Source organism: Scyliorhinus torazame, chromosome 3 (assembly GCF_047496885.1).
Source record: "Scyliorhinus torazame isolate Kashiwa2021f chromosome 3, sScyTor2.1, whole genome shotgun sequence".
Taxonomy (NCBI): Eukaryota; Metazoa; Chordata; class Chondrichthyes; order Carcharhiniformes; family Scyliorhinidae; genus Scyliorhinus; species Scyliorhinus torazame.
Window position 1 is genome coordinate 67,221,418 of NC_092709.1, and position 19,043 is coordinate 67,240,460.

General features: G+C 42.8%; 1 protein-coding gene across 4 annotated transcripts in view; it reads right to left on the reverse strand.

Moving 5' to 3' along the window:
* tmem144a (transmembrane protein 144a) overlaps positions 1 to 19,043 on the reverse strand; it is a 123,692-nt gene that overhangs the window by 33,828 nt on the left and 70,821 nt on the right. For all 4 annotated transcript variants that reach the window (XR_011940119.1, XM_072495787.1, XM_072495785.1 and 1 more), the window contains 3 exons: positions 9,037 to 9,117; positions 8,622 to 8,703; positions 229 to 308 (listed from right to left, as the gene is read on the reverse strand). Coding sequence is in view for 3 of the 4 variants with exons in the window: in XM_072495787.1 (XP_072351888.1) it covers positions 229 to 308; positions 8,622 to 8,703; positions 9,037 to 9,117 (243 nt within the window). In the remaining variant the exon portion in view is untranslated. The remainder of the gene's footprint in view (positions 1 to 228; positions 309 to 8,621; positions 8,704 to 9,036; positions 9,118 to 19,043) is intronic.

The following is a 19,043-nucleotide window of genomic DNA, read 5'->3' on the forward strand; positions in this document are numbered from 1 at the left end:
TCTGTGGAGGCCCCCGATTAGAACGAAAATTGGAGCCACAATAAGCTCTGTGAAGTTTGTACAAGCTCTCCGTGAGCCATGTGCTTCCCCAGTGCACAGGCTTACAAAGTGAATGTTGGTACATAGTCTCAACACAAACAGCACAGAGCTTAATTTATCTCAAGGGCTGCAAACACCATTGGATGAGCAGCCTTTTATATCACTTGCAATGCAATCTACAATACTTACACAAGCCTTTTCTTCGGGGGACTAAGGCTGTCTACCCAGGATTCATCTGACAAGCCAGCTTCTTCACCAGTATTTATGCTCTATGTTTAAAAATAAATGTTGTTACAGACTTCCCAACAGTGTCAAATTTCAAGCTGTAACAGGAATTAATACAGTCTTATCAAATTGCAAAATCTAGAAGTCAAAATAAGTTGAGACACTTTCTTAAGAGACATGTGCTCCTTTATAATTTCTAGCTTACAAAATAGCCATTATGCATTAGAGCTCATGGGATGCAGTTTGGCATGCATGGAATCCACATGGGAAATGGAATGGGGATGCCGGATGGTCATGGATAATGAGTAAAATCTACAGTCTTAAGTGTTGGATTCAACAAGTATAGAGGGGGGTTCTTTAAAATGTTAACTAAAATATACTGGAAAATAAAATGATTCTTGAAAATTATTGAATTTGTAGAAATATGAGTAAGTTTTAAAATTGGCTAAACTTTTGGATGCTGTCGATGACTGTCTCAAATGTTGCGAATAATGTACTGCAAGTAGGCTATATGAGGGTACATTCAACGAGTTCGAATAAATCTCGTAACTGAGACCAGACGTGACCTAGGGAGTTTGAACGTGGGACAAGAGTCATGGGAAAGATAATTAATTTGGAGTAATTGATTAATGTCTAATTAACCAATCACCTATTAAGTGACAGACATTTTCCTGAATGAATCAAGGAAGAACTGAGAATTAGGACCAATAAAACTAAGTAAGGGGCTAAACCCAGATAAGGATTCCCTTAAGAAAATGATCCGTTTTACTGATTAGAGAGAAGAATTGTAGCATTCATGAAAATTACTTTTAAAAAGGCTTTTTATTTAAATGACTTATAATTTGTAAATCTGGAGTCACTATTATTTTGAAGTTTTTGCTTTCACTTTTCAGTGTCTCAAGGGCATTTCAATATAGACACAGAAAGGTTTTTCGATTTAATTTTGTGCAAATGTACCAAATGAGTTCTTAAAGAAATAAACAGTGCTTTGTATATCTATTCAACCGGACTGAGACCTTATGTATGAGCGAGAGATAAGGGAAATCTTACTGCAGTAAAAAAAAAATTGTTCACTCTTCAGAAAAAAAACTTTTGCAATACTATTTTCCAACCAATGAGTATAAGAACACAATAAATTATGGAACAAGAAAATGCCATCAATTCTATCAGAGTTGCTACTTGCTCAATGAATTTCCAGATGCATCGCATACACTTAACAGCAAAGCATGTGTATGTTAGTAAATCAGTAATAGTCTCTCTAGAGGGGTATTAAATGTGGAAGAATGTAAAACTTCTAAAACCATAATTTTAAAATTTGAGACCAATGAGCTGCTTCTTGTGAAACAGATGTTGTCTGTAGCGGATAAAATTTAATATGCTAGAAATCTGAAATAAAAACAGAAGGGCCGGAATTCTCCAGTCATTGGGATTCTCTGTTCCCGCTGGCAGCAGACCCTCGCCTGCAGGTTTCCCGAAGGTCTGGGGTGATTTCAACGGGAAAGTCCATTGACAAGCGGCGGGAGTAGAGAATCCCACTGCCAGCAAACAGTGCGTCACCGAGAAGCATGCAGCTGGGGGTCCGGAGAATCCAGGCCAAGATGCTGCAAACACTCAGCATTTATGGCAGCATCCATTATCAACCAGTACCACAACGTCTTTGAGGGCATGGGCACGCTCCCGTACACCTACAAGATTTCATTAAAACCGAATGCCACGCCTGTGGTGCACGCACCTGGCAGGGTCCCAGCACCCCTTAAGGACCGCCTCAAGCAGCAGCTGCAGGACCTCCAGAACCAAGGAGTGATTTCCAAAGTCACGGAACCGACCGACTGGGTCAGTTCCATGGTATGTGTAAAAAAGCCTTCCGGCGAATTGAGAATTTGCATTGATCCCAAGGATCAATATTATGAGAGAGCACTATCCAATTCCCAAGCGCGAAGAGCTCACATGTGAGATGGCTCGCGCCAAGCTCTTTACCAAACTCGACGCCTCAAAAGGATTCTGGCAAATCCAGCTGGAAACTCTGCACATTTAACACCCCCTTTGGCAGATATTGTTGCAACAGGATGCCGTTTGGGATCATCTCTGCATCAGAAGTGTTCCATAGGATTATGGAACAAATGATGGAAGGTATTGAAGGTGTTCGCGTCTATGTCGATGACATAATCATTTGGTCCACCACCCCGCAGGAGCAGGTTAGTCGCCTCCAGCGCATATTCAGACGTATACATGAGCATGGCCTCTGTCTCAACAGGACCAAATGCTCTTTTGGTCAGACGGAACTCAAATTCCTCGGGGACCATGTCTCCCAATTGAGTGTGCAGCCAGATGCGGACAAGGTAGCTGCCATCACAGCTATGAAAACACCAGAGGACAAGAAGGCGGTCCTCTGATTTCTGGGCATGGTCAATTTTTTAGGGAAGTTAATCCCTAACCTCGCCTCTCATACCACGGCTCTCAGGAACCTGGTCAGGAAGACAACAGACTTCCAATGGCTACCTGCCTACGAGCGCGAATGGAGAGAACTCAAGGCAAAACTGACCACGGCCCCGGTCTTAGCTTTCTTTGATCCAGCAAAGGAGACCAAAATTTTGACCAATGCCAGTCAATCTGGCATTGGGGCAGTGCTCCTTCAACGTGATGAGGCCTCATCATGCGCCTCCGTTGCATATGCGTCACATGCGATGACCCCCACGGAGCAGTGCTACGCGCAGATAGAAAAGGAGTGCCTGGGCCTTCTGACCGGTGTTAAGTTTCACTATTATGTCTGCGGACTTCCTCAATTCATCATTGAGACCGACCATCGCCCGCTGGTCAACATAATACAGAAAGACTTGAACGACATGACGCCTCGCCTCCAGCGTATTCTTCTCAAGCTCCGGCGATACGACTTCCAGCTGGTATACACCCCAGGCAAAGACCTCATCATTGCTGACGCTCTCTCCAGGGCAGTCAACACTCCATGTGACCCAGCGAGATTTGTCTGCCAGGTTGACGCCCATTCGCGGCCTCCAATCTACCTGCCTCGGATGAACGCCTCGTCCAAATTCGCCGCGAGACGGCGGCTGACCCCTTGCTACAGTGTGTCATGCGCCACCTAACGGACAGGTGGCTCAAGGGCCAATGCCCTCAATTCTATAATGTCAGAGATGATCTGGCGGTAGTAGACGGGGTTCTTCTAAAACTGGACCGCATTGTCATCCCGCCAACAACTACACGAGGGTCACCTTGACGTGGAAAAGTGCCGCCGAAGGGCCCGAGAGGCAGTGTACTGGACTGGCATTAATGAGGACATAGCCAACACAGTGCTCAACTGCTCCACTTGTCAGCGCTTCCAGCCGGCCCAACCACGTGAGACCCTGCAGCCCCATGAGTTGGCCACGTCATCATGGACCAAGGTGGGCATCGACCTGTTCCACGCGCTGGGTGGAGACTATGTCCTGATCGTGGACTACTTTTCGAATTACCCGGAGGTGATACGGTTGCACGACCTCACCTCGTCTGAAGTCATTCGTGCATGTAAAGAAACCTTTGCTCGACACGGCATCCTACTCACGGTTATGTCGGACAATGGCCCCTGCTTCGCCAGCCAAGAATGGTCCAACTTTGCCAGGCGGTACAATTTTGCCCATGTGACGTCCAGTTCCCTGTACCCCCAATCCAACGGCAAAGCAGAGAAGGGAGTACATATCGTCAAACGGCTCCTATGCAAGGCTGCCGATGCTGGGTCTGATTTCTACCTTGCCTTGGTGGCCTATCGCTCCGCCCCACTGTCCACTGGCCTGTCGCCAGCCCAGTTACTCATGAGTCGCACCCTGAGGACGACGATGACGTTCATCCATGTCCCAGACCTCGACCACGTTCCGGTCGTTCGCCGGATGCAGCTGTCTCGTGCACAGCACAAGGCGGCTCATGACTCCCGTGCAGCTGATCTCCCTGCTCTGGCTCCAGATGACAACGTCCGCGTCCATCTTCCGGATGGTGGCTGGTCTGCAACCGCTGTTGTCCTTCGGCAGGTGGACCCCCGCTCGTTCCTGGTTCGTCTACCGGATGGCTCTATTCTGCGCCGCAATCGATACGCCCTTCGTCTCGTTCCACGCTCGCCACATGATCCTCCAGTGTCACCTCGCCCTCCTGCTGACCCTGCCACGGATTATGCAGAGCTCCCTGTCACTCTGCCTCCCCCTGACTTTGACGCAGTCCAGCCCGCTCATGAACCAGCAGCTCTCGACCCACCCTTGAGGCGGTCAACCAGAATTCGTCGCCCACCTCAGAGACTAAATTTATGAACTTTTTAAACTTATGGACTCTCTGAATTGTTTTGTTGCTTTGTTTGATCGTTTCCCTGGTTTGTATATAGTGTTGATCTCATTACTCTTGTTGCATTCTGCTTCTCTGCACCAGGCACCTTCCCAGGTAAATAGCTTAGTTCTCATGTACGTAGTCCTGTAAATATGTCTTCACACCCCACACGTAGCTAGGAACATTCTCACTGCACATTATTTATTGCCACACACATACATTTCTTTATAAAAGGGAAGATGTCATAATATACATCAGTATATCATGGTGCAGACACACACACTGATGGACACACAGAAAGACCAATCAACGCACACAACACCGCAGCCAATCACCAGTTAGAGCACACTCATTATATAGACAGAGGGCATCAGAGTTCCCGCTCATTCGGGATGCAGCTTCTCAGAAGGACAGAGCTTACAGCACAGATCTTCACCATGTGCTGAGTGCATAGACTGGTTAGGACAGGCTTAGGTCTTTAGTTTAATCTAACATCGTGTTAACCCACAGTGAAAGTATGTTCAACAGTTTCTAACTTAATAAAATAGCGTTGTACTATTTTAAGTGTTGGTGGCCTGTATGTGTTCCACAGATCCAGAGCACCCAACACATCAAGCAGTTTGCAGGACAGAAAGCCAAAGGATTTTACAGCATCTGTGGCGTATTTTCTGGTGGCAGAGGCGGCTTGCCATTGGCATTCAGCAGGGATATGCAGTCCTGCTGATGTCCATGGTGTTTTGCATGGCTCACCTGTCCTGCGCCGGGGAACCCGCCGCAGGGGATTGCCTTTGGCGGGAGCAGAAGATCTGCTGCTGTTGCTGTTTGCCAGAGCCGACCAGACTGTTTAACGAGGTTTATTGAAGGAGTGGAAAGGGTCTCTGTGGAATCTGTGCCATAAAGACTGAACCTACATAAGGAGGTTCTGCAGGCGTGTGCTGTATGGGCGATGACCACCTCTGGGGACCTCAGATGGAATACAACTACTGGTGAATGGGACTTCATCAAACCAAATGAATGGGAAAGTAAGAGACCTACATACAAGAAGCCAAGTTAGAAATATATGTAGTGCCATGAGTCTGGAGTGGATGGTGTGGGTGCTTGTGGTTGTTTAGGCCTATGTAAAGTGTTGTATTGACTATTCAAAGTGAAATTTACCTTGTTATTTGAAGTATCATTTGCCTGTTAATTCATGTTAAAGTTTGCATTGGTGCTGATTCGTGTTGAAGCAAAAGTTGCAGAAAGTGAAATCTTGTTGGTAATTTCTTCATTTGGAGGTCACAGAATCATAGAATTTATAGTGCAGAAGGAGGCCTTCTGGCCCATCGAATCTGCATTGCACCTTGGAACGAGCACCCCATTTAAGCCCACACTTCCAACCTATCTCCGTAACCCAGTAACCCCACCCAACCTTTGGTAAATTTGGTTATTTTGGTTTACGGTTTGCCATTGGGATTGTAACAGTATGTGGTTGAAGGAGTAGTCTGGGGGACAGGGTTTCCATTTCATCTGACAGGTCGGAACCTTACCATCAGGAAGGGCTCCACCTGACTGGCTGGAACGAGGGTTCAAGCGGAAAGGATAAATTGGGTGGTCACAAGGAATTTAAGCTCGTAAATAGAGGGGTGCTAAAGTGTAAAAGCAAGTATGAATAATATATCAAAAATAAATGAAAGGGAAGAGAGTAACAGACAGGAGTTGTGCTTTCAGTTCTCCAGGTAAAGGGGATACTAAAATATGTAAGTAATTAAACCAGCAGATAAATAAGAAACATTTAAATAAACAGTTTGTACCCCTAAAGAACAAAACAGGAAACAGCAATGAAGAAAATGAAAGCACCAAAGAGTGATAAATGCCCAGGAATATATGGTTTCTATTCCAAGGTTTTAAAGAACGTAGGTGAGAACATTGCAGATTTGAATTGTAATGTTCCAAAGTGCTTGTGATTCAGGAACCATTCCTTTTGAATGTAAAACCAAACTTGTAACTGCTATTTAACAAAACTGAAAGGTGAAAACCAGGGAGTTATAGTTAATCGAAAGTCTGTTTCAGAAAATTACTACTTTTTATAATTAAGGGTGGGGGTGACTAACACCTCGAGATTTTTCAGCTGGTCAGAGTCAGCGTATATTTGTAAATGACATGTCGTGCTAAACAAATGTGATCAAACTTTTTGAAGAGCTGACCAAAGTAGTGAAGGGGGGAATATCTCTTAATGTATTTGATATGATTTACAGATGCATTTGATAGAGTCACTCGTAAAAGACTATCAGCTAAGGTTGAAGCAGATGGAACTGAAGACAAGTTATCAGCTAACTGGCTAAGCAGCAGGAGACAGAAAGTGAGGCAAGTACTCTAACTGACAGGATCTGACTAGTGATATTCCGTAGGAATCTGTTTTGGCACCTCAACTATTCAAAGTACTTACAGACAACTTAAGATGATGCGTAAAAAGCCACATAACCAAACTTCCTGATGATACGGAGATATGCAGCATTGTAGGTTGTGCAGAAAGAAGCACTAAATTACATATATGTTATTAAATTAAGTGAATGAGCAAAACTGTGGCAATTGGATTTCAATGTAGTCAAATATGAGATCATGCACTTTGGGTAAAAATAAATACAAAAAAGGTAGAATTGAGTGCTCTCTAAATGGTGAAAAGCTAGCAGTAGTTGAGGTTCCAAGACACGTATGAGTCCAGATACATAGATAATTGAAATGTCAACAAGAGGGACAGAAAGGCTAAAGGAATGCTGGCCTTCACAGGTTCCTCCTTGTTCTCACTTTTCACCCACCAGCCTCCACATTCAAAGGATTATCCTCTGCCATTCCTGCCAACTCCAGCATGATGTCACCAAGAAAGACATCTTCCTCTCACCACCCCGTCAGCATTCCGCAGGGACTACTCCTTCCACAACACCCTGGTCCACTCCTCCATCTCTCCCAACCCTTCATCCCCTTTCCACGGTACCGTCCCATGCAATCACAGAAGATGCAACATCTGCCCCTTTACCGACTATCTCCTCGCTGACCAAGGGCCCAAACTACTCCTTTCAGGTTAAGCAGCATTTAACTTGTAGCTGCTCCAATGCAGCCTCCTCTACATTGGGAAGACTAAATGCAGACTGGACGACCGCTTTGCGAAACATCTCAAGCATCACCCCAACCTTCCAGTTGCTTTCCATTTCAACTCATCATTCTGCTCTCATGTTCACATATCCGTCCTCAGCCTGTTGCCGTGCTCCAGCAAAGCCGAACGCAAATTGGGAGACCAATACCTCATCTTGCGATTAGGCCTTCCCGATTCAACATTAAATTCACAACTTTAGGCTGCGAACTTCCACCTCCATCTTGACTCCCCACTTTTGTTTTCTGTTTTTCGGTTCCCCTGACTTATCCTAACACAACCCATCCCTCCCCAACATGGCCTCTGCCCCTAGTTGTTCTGTTTTGCTCCCACTGAGGACTGATCTTGGTTTTCCTTATTTCTAGTGTTTCCTGATTTTTACTTTTGGAGTGCAGTTATGCTGAAAACATTGCAAAATGTGGAGACAATTTGCGCACAGCAATTGTTATAAACAGCAAATTAGATGAATGAATAGGAATTTTGTGTGGTTCTGATTTTGGGACATGTGTTGACCAGAACATCAGAAGAACTTTCAACAAGGCTTTGACTGTCTTGTGGGTCTTTATTTTATCTGAGTAAGCACCTCAGTTCAAGTCCCACCTGAAGACAGCATCCAAACTGCAGCACTCCTTCAATATGGCACCAAATTGTCAGTTTATGTTATGAACTCATATTCTGGAACCATAACTTTCTGACTTGAAAAAGTAACAGTGCTACCAACAGATGCACAAAAACCCCAAAGTTCCTTACTGTTCCTGCTTGGTGTGTTCCATCATTATTAAACATTATTTGGATACAGCATTTACAGAATGCAGATCAAAACGTAAGGACAATCCAAAGCAAGGAATTTATTTAACTTTCACTACAGCAAACTTTTGTGTGTAAAGGAGTTTCTCCAAGACCAACTCCACAGGGAGCTGTTACTCACGCTATCAATCAGTAGTGGAAGTGTTGATTCAGAACTGTTTGCAGCATTTATATCACTCTTGACAAAGAAAAATATGATGGCACTGAAACAGAAAATATTTAAATCAATACTTTAACTGAACAAATCAAAAATATCAGACTTCAAAATTCAGTGTAGCTTTAAACTAACTGCAATGTTATATCTTATTCGAATGGTATTTAAAGGATTCAGATGAATAGATTATTTTGTTATAAATTCCTTTCATCGCTGTATTGTTATTTATAAATTGAGTAAGAATTGTTTATTAGCTAGAATAACAACACATTCTTTTTTTAAAAATTGCAAATATACAAAATTCCTTCACATATAATCTATAATTTGAATACAAATTGCATCAATTACTCATATTTCATTCACAATGGCTAGTCAGGTTTACCTCGTAAAAGATAGAGCTGCTCCAATGTAGTTCAGCCAAGGTTTTGCTACTTCTTCTGGGTCAATGCCAAACCAGCCAAATCTGAAATAAATTATACAGTACAGTTCTGACAGAGGGTCATTGATCTGAAATGTTAACTCTTTTGCTCTCCGCAAATGCTGCCAGACCTGCTGAGTAATTCCAGCATTTCTAATTGTTCTGCACTTGTGCCTTCAAAACTCAAATCACCTGAACCACACTGCAACCAAACCTGAGCTTTCCACAAAAGTACACTGCTCCTATGGAAATTGATTATTTTTTGAAAGAATTATTAAATTAAAGCATTCCTGCACCTATTAAGTTTACGTCTGTAAAGTGATGAGGGAATGTATCAGAAAAGAATGTTGCACCTGGAGTGTTGTGTGCAAAAAGAAAAATAATCTGGAGTGCACCCTTAAGACATTACGAGATGTTATCAATACCTTTTGTTTCAGTCAATTCCAGATAAGGGAGATGCAGTCTTCAGAATCTTGGTCTTTGAAATTTTTGCAATAAAGACCAACATCCCATTTGCCTTCCGAATTACTTGTTGTATCAGCATGTTATTTTTTGTGATTCATGAACAAGAACATCCAGACACCGCTGTACTGCAGTCTCTCTCCATTTGAATAAAATCAAAGTTTTTCATCTTACACTTATCAGGACAGATGCAAGTATACCAAATTTCATAGGGAATTACAATTTATACTGTGAGAAAAAAGGTGCTGATTAGTTGGCAAGTGGACTCTGATTGGTCAGATCATTGTCATGGTGAATGCACGAGGCAACGGTTAATCGCCAAGCATTTGTTTAATTGAAAAAGTGCATTATCTCGATATGTTCTTTCTGTTTTCAGAGGACAGGATCCTGCATATGAATATATATATATATATATATATATATATAACTTCCACCAAGTATAAGTAAATCACATAGCGAGCCCAATTGATAACCCAAATTGGTTGTTTGTGTGCAATTATTAGCACACTTGGGACTATTCAGTAAGTGCTGTCCAATTGAATCACATCTAATGTGGAACACTATGTTCTGAGTTTTTGCAAGCACGGACTAGTTAAATATGGTCAGATTCCTTTCCATAATCCAGGGAATTTTGGAAGATTACAACCAATACATCCACTATTTCAGCAACCACTTCTTGTAAGACCCTGGAATGCAGGCCATCAGGTCCAAAGGACTTGGCAGCCTTTAGTGCCAAGTACTTCTTTCCATAGTTAAGTCCCTTCCTCCCTTTTGATTTTCTATAATACTATAATAATCACTTATTGTCACAAGTAGTTATTCTTAGGGTGATTTTTGTATCTTCTACCATGAATACAGATACAAAAAACTTATTCAAAGCCTCTACCATGTCCTTGTTTCCCATTGCCGTGTGGGCAGCACAGTGGTTAGCACAGTTGCTTCACAGCTCCAGGGTCCCAGGTTCGATTCCCGCTTGGATCACTGTCTGTGTGGAGTCTGCACGTTCTCCCCGTGTCTGCGTGGGTTTCCTCCGGGTGCTCCGGTTTCCTCCCACAGTCCAAAGATGTGCAGGTTAGGTGGATTGGCCATGCTAAATTGCCCTTGGTGTCCAACAAGGTTAGGTGGGGTTACGGGGATAGAAATGTGTGGGCTTAAGTGGGGTGCTCTTTCCAAGGGCCGGTGCTGACTCGATGAGCCAAATGGCCTCCTTCTGCACTGTAAATTCTATGATTATTAATTTTACAGTCTTGTCCTTTAAGGGATCAACATTTACAACAGCTACTCTTTTCCTTTTGCGATGAATGTAATAAATTGGTATATATATTGGGCTGGATTCTCCCAAAATGATACTCGGTCCCATGCTGGTGAAAAAAAGGTGGTGTTTTACTCCCGAAATTCCAATAAAAATGTTGACCTAATTCAATGCCCTGTAGGGGGTTCGCAGGGACCCGGAGTAAATCTAGCAGCTTTAGCTGCGGATACTCCGCGGTCATGCCATTTTTCGGAGAATTGGCGGACCGGCGCCAGGCCCGATTATGGCGTGAAAGTGGATTCTCTGCCCCCACGCCGGTTGCGATTTTGGCACGGGGCTGCGGAGAATCCAGCCCATTGTATTATATGTATTTGTTGCAGTAATGTTTTAAAAGTTTGAGTTAGGGAATGTATATATCGGCTACAGTAATTCTTTAAAAACAAACCTGGTTTTAAAAAAACAGAGACTTTGTGGCTGCAAAAGGTAAAATTAAGATGGTGTAAAAATGAGATCATTATTCATTTTAACCATGTTTATGTTTACGGGAAAGGCCTATTGGGATTTTGTTATGATTTCTGGGGATTCCCTGGGGAGTAGATAATTAGAAATACTGGGCTGGATTCTCCATCCCCAGGACTTTCCCCGGGATTCCCAGAATGCGTTCCCCGATGGGACAGAGAATCGGCTGTCGGGGCAAAATGCAAAATGCCATGCTCCGATCCCTTGCTGGGGGCGTGAACGAGTTTCACGCCACATGGCAGGGAGACCATGAAAATAAATGGAAATGGGTTGGATTGACCCACTTGCATCTATTTAGCAGACCCAGCGCCTTATTCTCCACCCTCCCATGATTCTCCAGTCCCCGCGGCTGGGAATCACATGGGCAAGGTTTACTTGTGGTCTCTACAATCGTGGCCCTGACGTGCTGGTGCAGTCTTTCAAAGAACCTTCTATCCACAGAATGGCAAGTAACTGTGTGTTTGCTAACTTTATTTAAAAGTGTTTTTTGACCTGTGATGGGTTTTGCTTGTTGGAGGTAGAGAAGTTATCAGAAGTTAAAGTGTTTCCTTACATTGTTAAGCATTGTGTAACTGTAATATAGGCTATATTTCTATGATGTTAAAGTAGTCGAATACTGCATTAATAATAAAGTTTTAAAATACTATAACCCTATTTGTGTGTGGAATCACTCCTGAAGAGAAGTATCCTTTCCTCACAGTAGAACAATATTTTTATTTTTTATTTTTTATAAAAGTGTTGGGTTTCTTGCCTGGTATCCTAGCAAATGTTGGGTCTGATCCGGGATCACATTACTTTTTATATACTTGTAGAAGGTCTTACAGTCTGTATTATATTTCTTGCTATTTCACTCTCATACTTTAATTTCTCTATCTTCATTTCATAGAATCATAGAATCTACATTGCAGAAGAAGGCCATTTGGCCCATCGAGTCTGCACCGGTTCTTGGAAAGAGCACCCTACTTAAGCCCACGCCTCCACCCTATCCCCGTAATCCAGTTACCCCACTTAACCTTTTTGGACACCAAGGGCAATTTATCACGGCCAATCCACCCAACCTGCACATCTTTGGACTGTGGAAGGAAACCGGAGCACCTGGAGGAAACCCACGCATACACGGGAAGAACGTGCAGACTCCGCACAGACAGTTACCCAAGGCGGGGGTCGAATCTGGGACCCTGGAGCTGTGAAGCAACTGTGCTAACCACTGTGCTGCCCCCGATTTCAGTCATCCTTTGCTGGTTTCTCAAATGTTCTCAATCTTCTGGCCGACCACTAATCTATGCAGCATTGTACCTTTTCTTTCAATTTGACACCATCCATTATTTCCTTATACGGTCACAGATGGTGCATCCTTCTTGTAGAGTCCTTCTTTCTCAATTGAATATACTTTTGTGGAGAGCTAGAAACTATCTCTGCAAATGTCTGCCAATGCTTATCTTATCGTTTAACCCATTTTACCAGTCCACATGTAGCCAACTGTCTTCGTGCCTTGTAATTTCCTTTACTTAAAACACTAGTTTCAGATACAAGTTTCTCCCTGTCAAATTTTATCATGTTATTATCACTCATGCCTACAGGATCCTATACTATGAGATCATTAATTAATTCTGTCCCATTACACATTGCCAGGTCTAAAATTCCTTATTTGGTTCCAGAAAGAATTGTTCTAAGAAATTGTCCCGAATACACTCAATGAACTCATCCTTTGCCAATTTGATTTGTCTAATCTATATGAAGATTATGCTTAACTGTGAATATTGCCATTACTTACAAGCCCCCATTTATTATTGATGGATATTCAGTCCTACAGTGTAGTTACTGTTAGATGGCCTAAAATTTACACTCACTCCCCAGTGTGTTATTTCTATTTCCTATCTAGATCCATGCTTCAGGATTTTCCTTTCGGGCGATCTCCGCTTCGCTGGCAGCGCATCCATGCCCGCGGGTTTCCCAATGGCATGGGATAGCCACAATGGGGAACCCCATTGGCCGACTGCGGGAACGGATGATTCCACTGCCGGTGGGGGCCAACGCGCCGGAGAATTCCCCCCCCCCCATGATGTTTGGATGCTAGCGAAAATGTTTTATGCAGGAATCCATTTTATGTTCAAGATTCCATTCCGTAGTCAAGACAATTTTATGGGATCTGTAGAAAAAGGCAATATCTGTAGAATGGCTGTAACTGGTGTCATATAGAAAGCCTTTTGATAATTCTAATCTGCTACCTGCTTGCTTAGTTTTCCTGTACTAGTTAGGACAGCTTTTTTTCTGTTCACTCATGGGGCATGAGTATCATTAGCAAGTCTAGCATTTATTGCCTAACCCTCAGCCTTGAGAAGATCATGCTTCGAGGCTCTGCAATGCTCAGTTGATGTAATTCAGGGTAATACGAAGAGTGAAGTTCTTGGATGAGGTCACTGAAATGACCTTCCAGCTGAGCTTTGTGAAAAATACTATCGTAAGGAAGTTTGGGAGAGCAAGGAGACCTTGAGCTCAGCAACTGTAACCCTATGCTCATGGCGCTGTGAAGGCTAAAAGTATCTTTTTTCTAATAAAATCTATAAAATGTAAGACTGCATTTAGAACTTTCATTCCTGGCTCAGAGGCAACAGCTCTATCCGATTCCTCCAAAAGTATTAATTAAGAAATGCTTACAACAGAGATTGAGGAGGTGTCTGATCATTTATTATTACACGTTTGAATGTTAGAAACTAAGAAAGAACTTAAGCAAGGATAATAGCCAGTAGGATAGGATAAGCATGAGAAGATTTACAAATAGAAGGAAAATTACTGGGAGTAAGAGTAGGGTTGCCATCTGTGGTTTCATCGCATGACCAGCCATTAGTCAACCAACACATCCATCCTTGTGACACACTGCCTTCCTCTGCTAATTGAAAAACAAAGAGACCCAGTGGATGATTCTTGACAGTCAGCCAAACATTCATTTTGGTCCATTTTCAACATGTTTACATCTGGTAAAGAGAAACGTTCAAAGAAAATAACAAAAAAAAAACAATCTTTTTTAATGCCCCAACAATTTCTCTCCAGGGTTGCACATCTTGTAGTGTCCTGGAGATTAATCGTCAATTCCTGAAAACTTCAGCCCAATCTGGGAGGGTTGGCCACCTGAATTAAGGGCGAGCAAAGACATTACATTTGGCAGAGGTAACATCATTTGGTCTCAACAGGGTCAGGCATACTATAATAGCCGAGAGACAGAAGATAAAAGTTGATGACTGTTGTGATGATGAACCGGAACGGCGCAGTGGAAGATGATTCTTTCCCAAGATCATTAGGATTGAGAATTGGAAGAGAAACACAGGCCAAAAAAGAAATGAGGACAGCTTGCAACCATACAATCAGATTGAAAGAGGGGTTGTGATAGAAATCTAACTTTTAATACATGTTTAAAGGAAGAAATAGTTCAGAATCAAAATGGTTTATTAAAATGATTCAGAATTAAAATGGTTTATTAAGATCACACAGTTCAAACAGACAGTGAAAACTGCTGAATAGCATGAGAATGATCAGATTAAAATGCCAGACAGAAGGACACATTCGTTAGTATGTAAATTTGGGCAGCGTTCCCAGTCCAATTTTCATGACAACAGATAAAGTTTGGTGGGAACGAACTATCTCAGTCACACCATATCTAAATTTGATGGACAGACATTTCAATCGAATTAAATGAACTATAATTATTATGACCCAATCACAGACAGAAAGGGGACAGAACATTGATGATAGCAATTACCTTAAAAATAGGTGCCGGTTTTGAACAATTCATTCCGGAATCATCTTACTTAATTTCTTTAACTATTTCCTGTGCTTTGCTCTGAAAGCCGCCATTTTGTCTATTTCCAACTTCTCTGTATTGTGCATTTTGATTTGAATAAATCATCAAGAATTGTAATTTGTATTGAATTTGACTCAGTCATCTGTATTTGCTTGGACAAAATGAACTTTTAAAATCTCTGTATTTGCAAGCAAACTGACCTGATCAAGAGACATTTTAAAACTGACTGAATAAAGCTACAATTTACTTCACGCATGAAGCTCAGTTTCATGTTCTGTTGAGTGATATATAGTGCGGCGACACACAAGATATATTAACCAAGTACAGATCTATCAGGTTGGAAAAGAATAATGAATAGATTTAGCAGCAGATATATTTTTGGCAAAGAACCAGAAATGGCCCAAGGAGCAGGATGACTGAAGAAAACAAGAGGCACTCACAATTCAAAGAGATGCCATGGCTGTTCAGTATTAGTTGGACTGAGAACAGGAAACGGCCGATTAAGCTGATACAATTCTTTGTGGTCACAGAGACCACAACACATTGACGCATGTTTCTTTGTGACATATCATGATGTCTACCGCAGACTTTCAGTGCCCTATTTCCAATATTCTCCCCAGCTCTACAGAAAGCATCAATACTTCAGATACAAAGCTGTAGGCACCAGCAACCTTCCAGTATTTTGCCCAAAAAGTTATTATTTGTACGTTAGCCTTAATATAGAAGCATCAGCAGTTATTTCAACTCTATCTTCATTTATTGGCTGCAAATAACCGAGATCACTGAATAGAAAATCAGAATTGGAACCCATGCCTACTTTCCCCTTTAACCCCATATCCCAGGAATACCAGGGCCTTATCACCACCAGCATTCATCTGAGATCAGGTTCCCAAGCTCCAGGATCAAACGTTAAATATCACTCGTTCTTATGAATCGTTACCACATTTGACTGTGTAGTTATCAATGTAACATCACAAAAGCTCAATCTCCAGTTTCTTTACAAGAAAGGAATTCCACTCACCCAAACAATTTACAAAGCAAAGTTACTGAGTATCCAAATCTGAAAGGGCTCTTGGTGATTTATTGATCGACTCAAATACATATCAAAATCATGCATGGTTTTAACATCCATTGTAAAAGTTAGCTCTTTAATACTCCGAAACTTCAACTTGAATTTAGGATACTTCACACAATTTTCATTTTTACCACTGAGTCATAATTGTTATAAAGATACAGGGCAGGATTCTCCGTTCTCCCATCAAAGTAGAATCGCTCCTGGTCTGTGCTCTTGCGAGCTAACAACAAAGTTTATAAATATCTAGGAGATAGGTGCGAAAGAGAAAATGCTGGAAAATCTCAGCAGGTCTGGCAGCATCTGTAGGGAGATAAAAGAGCTAACGTTTCGAGTCCGATGACTCTTTGTCAAAGCTAACAGCCGGAGAATGTGGGGAATATTTATACTGTGGAGTGAGAATGAAAGATGAGTCATAGCCACAGAATCCTAGGGAAACGGGGTGCGAATGGCAGTCCCCAGAGAGAACAAAAGGTGTGAGAGCTCAATCAGCAGAGCAACTAACATCAGAGGCTAAACTGTGACAGATGGAGATGTGGGGGATGTGGGGGAGAAGGGGCAAGCAAAGGTGAGAAGGGGTAAGGAAAGGTGGATAAGATTGGGGGGGGGGGGGGGGGCTAAATATATATTAAGAAAGACAAGAAAGAAAGAAATGGTAAGAGACAATTGAAATGAAATGGGATGAAAACAAAAGGGTCTAGGTGGTGTAGAGCTAATCATCTGAAGTTGTTGAATTCGATCTTGAGACCGGAAGGCTGTAGCGTGCCTAACCGGAAGATGAGAAGTTGTTCCTCCAGTTTGCATTGAGCTTCACTGGAACATTGCAGCAGGCCAAGGACAGCCATGTGGGCATGGGAGTAGGGTCTTTTGTTAAAATGGCAAGCATTGTGTTGTGGGGGGCCCGCCGATGGACTTCGGAGGTACCCGAGTCACATACTTAACCCCTTGACCCACCACGAGCACCAGGGCCATGCTTAAACATACTTTCACCAGTCCACGACCATGTGAATCCTGGCCGAGAGGGCCTGAGCGTCACGGAGGTGTGGAGAATTGGGTGTTGAAATGAACCCTTTGCATCCTCCTGCTGGAGGGGAACAGGAGCATTGGAAAGGATCCATTTTTTTCCCAATGCGCGATTCTCTGTAGCATCGGGAACTCCGCTACAGAAGTGATGGCGAATCCACCCCACAGTTCTTCTTTACAGAAAACTCTTCCTGCAAACCACCTGGTATTGACCCAAGCACCAGAAACAACAACAACACCCATACCTATCAACCCTGTAAACCCCACCTTATTAACACTCAGAGGCTTGTGTCAAATTGAGAAAGGCTTGCCCAAAGCAGTCCCTGTCGTAGTCATATTTACTAAATTATACCTTACAACCATGTCCACTTGGTGGCACTACAGGGCAATGTAAACCAAAGATTACATTAAATTTTCAACACACAACAGTTTCAAAAGTACATATCAGCTTAATGACTGCAATATGTTTTGTTAAAAACCTCAGTCCTACCCCAACTGCCCATCCCTTTCCACAAGCTGTCTCAGCTAGACTTTGCTTTGGTAAGTTTATCTTAACTTTAAGAAACTGATAGAGCATGTATAGGATTTACCTAAATACCTGCTCTCCTTCAGTCCTCACTAAACTAGAGTGAGAAATCTACTGAGGGTTCCCCACCACGGTCTACTGCAAGCCGATCTTCATTGGTCAATATACGCATTGGGATTCTCACAGTTCCTCGAACTTTAAGAGTGGCCTTATCGGCAACCTTATAATTAGGGCCCAAGCCATTTGTTCCGTACGCAAGCTTGATGCTGAAATAGGGCACATCAAAGGCATCCTGTGGGATTATGTCTACCCTGATCAGATCGTATTGCGCTGTATATCGCACAAATTCACGAAGAGGCCTCAGGCCATCACTTTCAGCCCTGAAAAGTGCTCAGTCTACCTCAGATAATCCTGGAAGGGCAAGGCAGCTCAAAGATTGGAGAAACAGGTGAGGCTAGCTGTTCCACGCTGCTGCTATGCAGTAGGAACAGGAGTGGTATTCACCGCTATCAGGATGCTGCCATCAAGCCAAAAGACATTCTGCCCATCATACAAATGAGTAATGTGGGTTATGAATTTCAGTGCCAGCGTGATGCTAGTTATGCAGACCGTACATCCCAAAGGCTGGCGGAACATAAAAACAGCATGTCCCTTCCGCCGGTTGCAACGAGCAAGGTACAGACTGTACCGAACCATCCCATTTTTGCAAAACTCAAAACACTGTGTCGAACATTAGATGTTATTCAGTGATTGTATCACATTTGCTAAATAATTCGCAGTATGCAAAGAATTAGATTCACAACCAATTTAAGATTGTCATTCGAGCACACAGCATGGTGCATTTGCATGTATTGGAAGCTACAGGGCCCTGTTTTTTGCAGACAGAAAGAACATGTGCACACATTACACATGTTTCAGCTAAACAAAATAAATGACAGCCATTCACTGGTTCATTCCTCAGAGCAATCAGCTTGACTAATCAGAGTGGAGCTGCTTGGTTTAAATTTCAAACAACACTTGGCAGTTAACTGTCATTCACTATCAACTGGGGCATTCTCCATGGCAATGCCTCTATCAATCAGAGTCCACTTGCCAAACAATCAGCACTCTCTTCTCCAACACTATAAATTTGTTGGTAGCCATGATGTGGAGATGCCGGCGTTGGACTGGGGTGAGCACAGTACGAAGTCTTACAACACCAGGTTAAAGTCCAACAGGTTTGTTTCGATGTCACTAGCTTTCAGAGCGCTGCTCCTTCCTCAGGTGAATGAAGAGGTATGTTCCAGAAACACATATAGAGACAAATTCAAAGATGCCA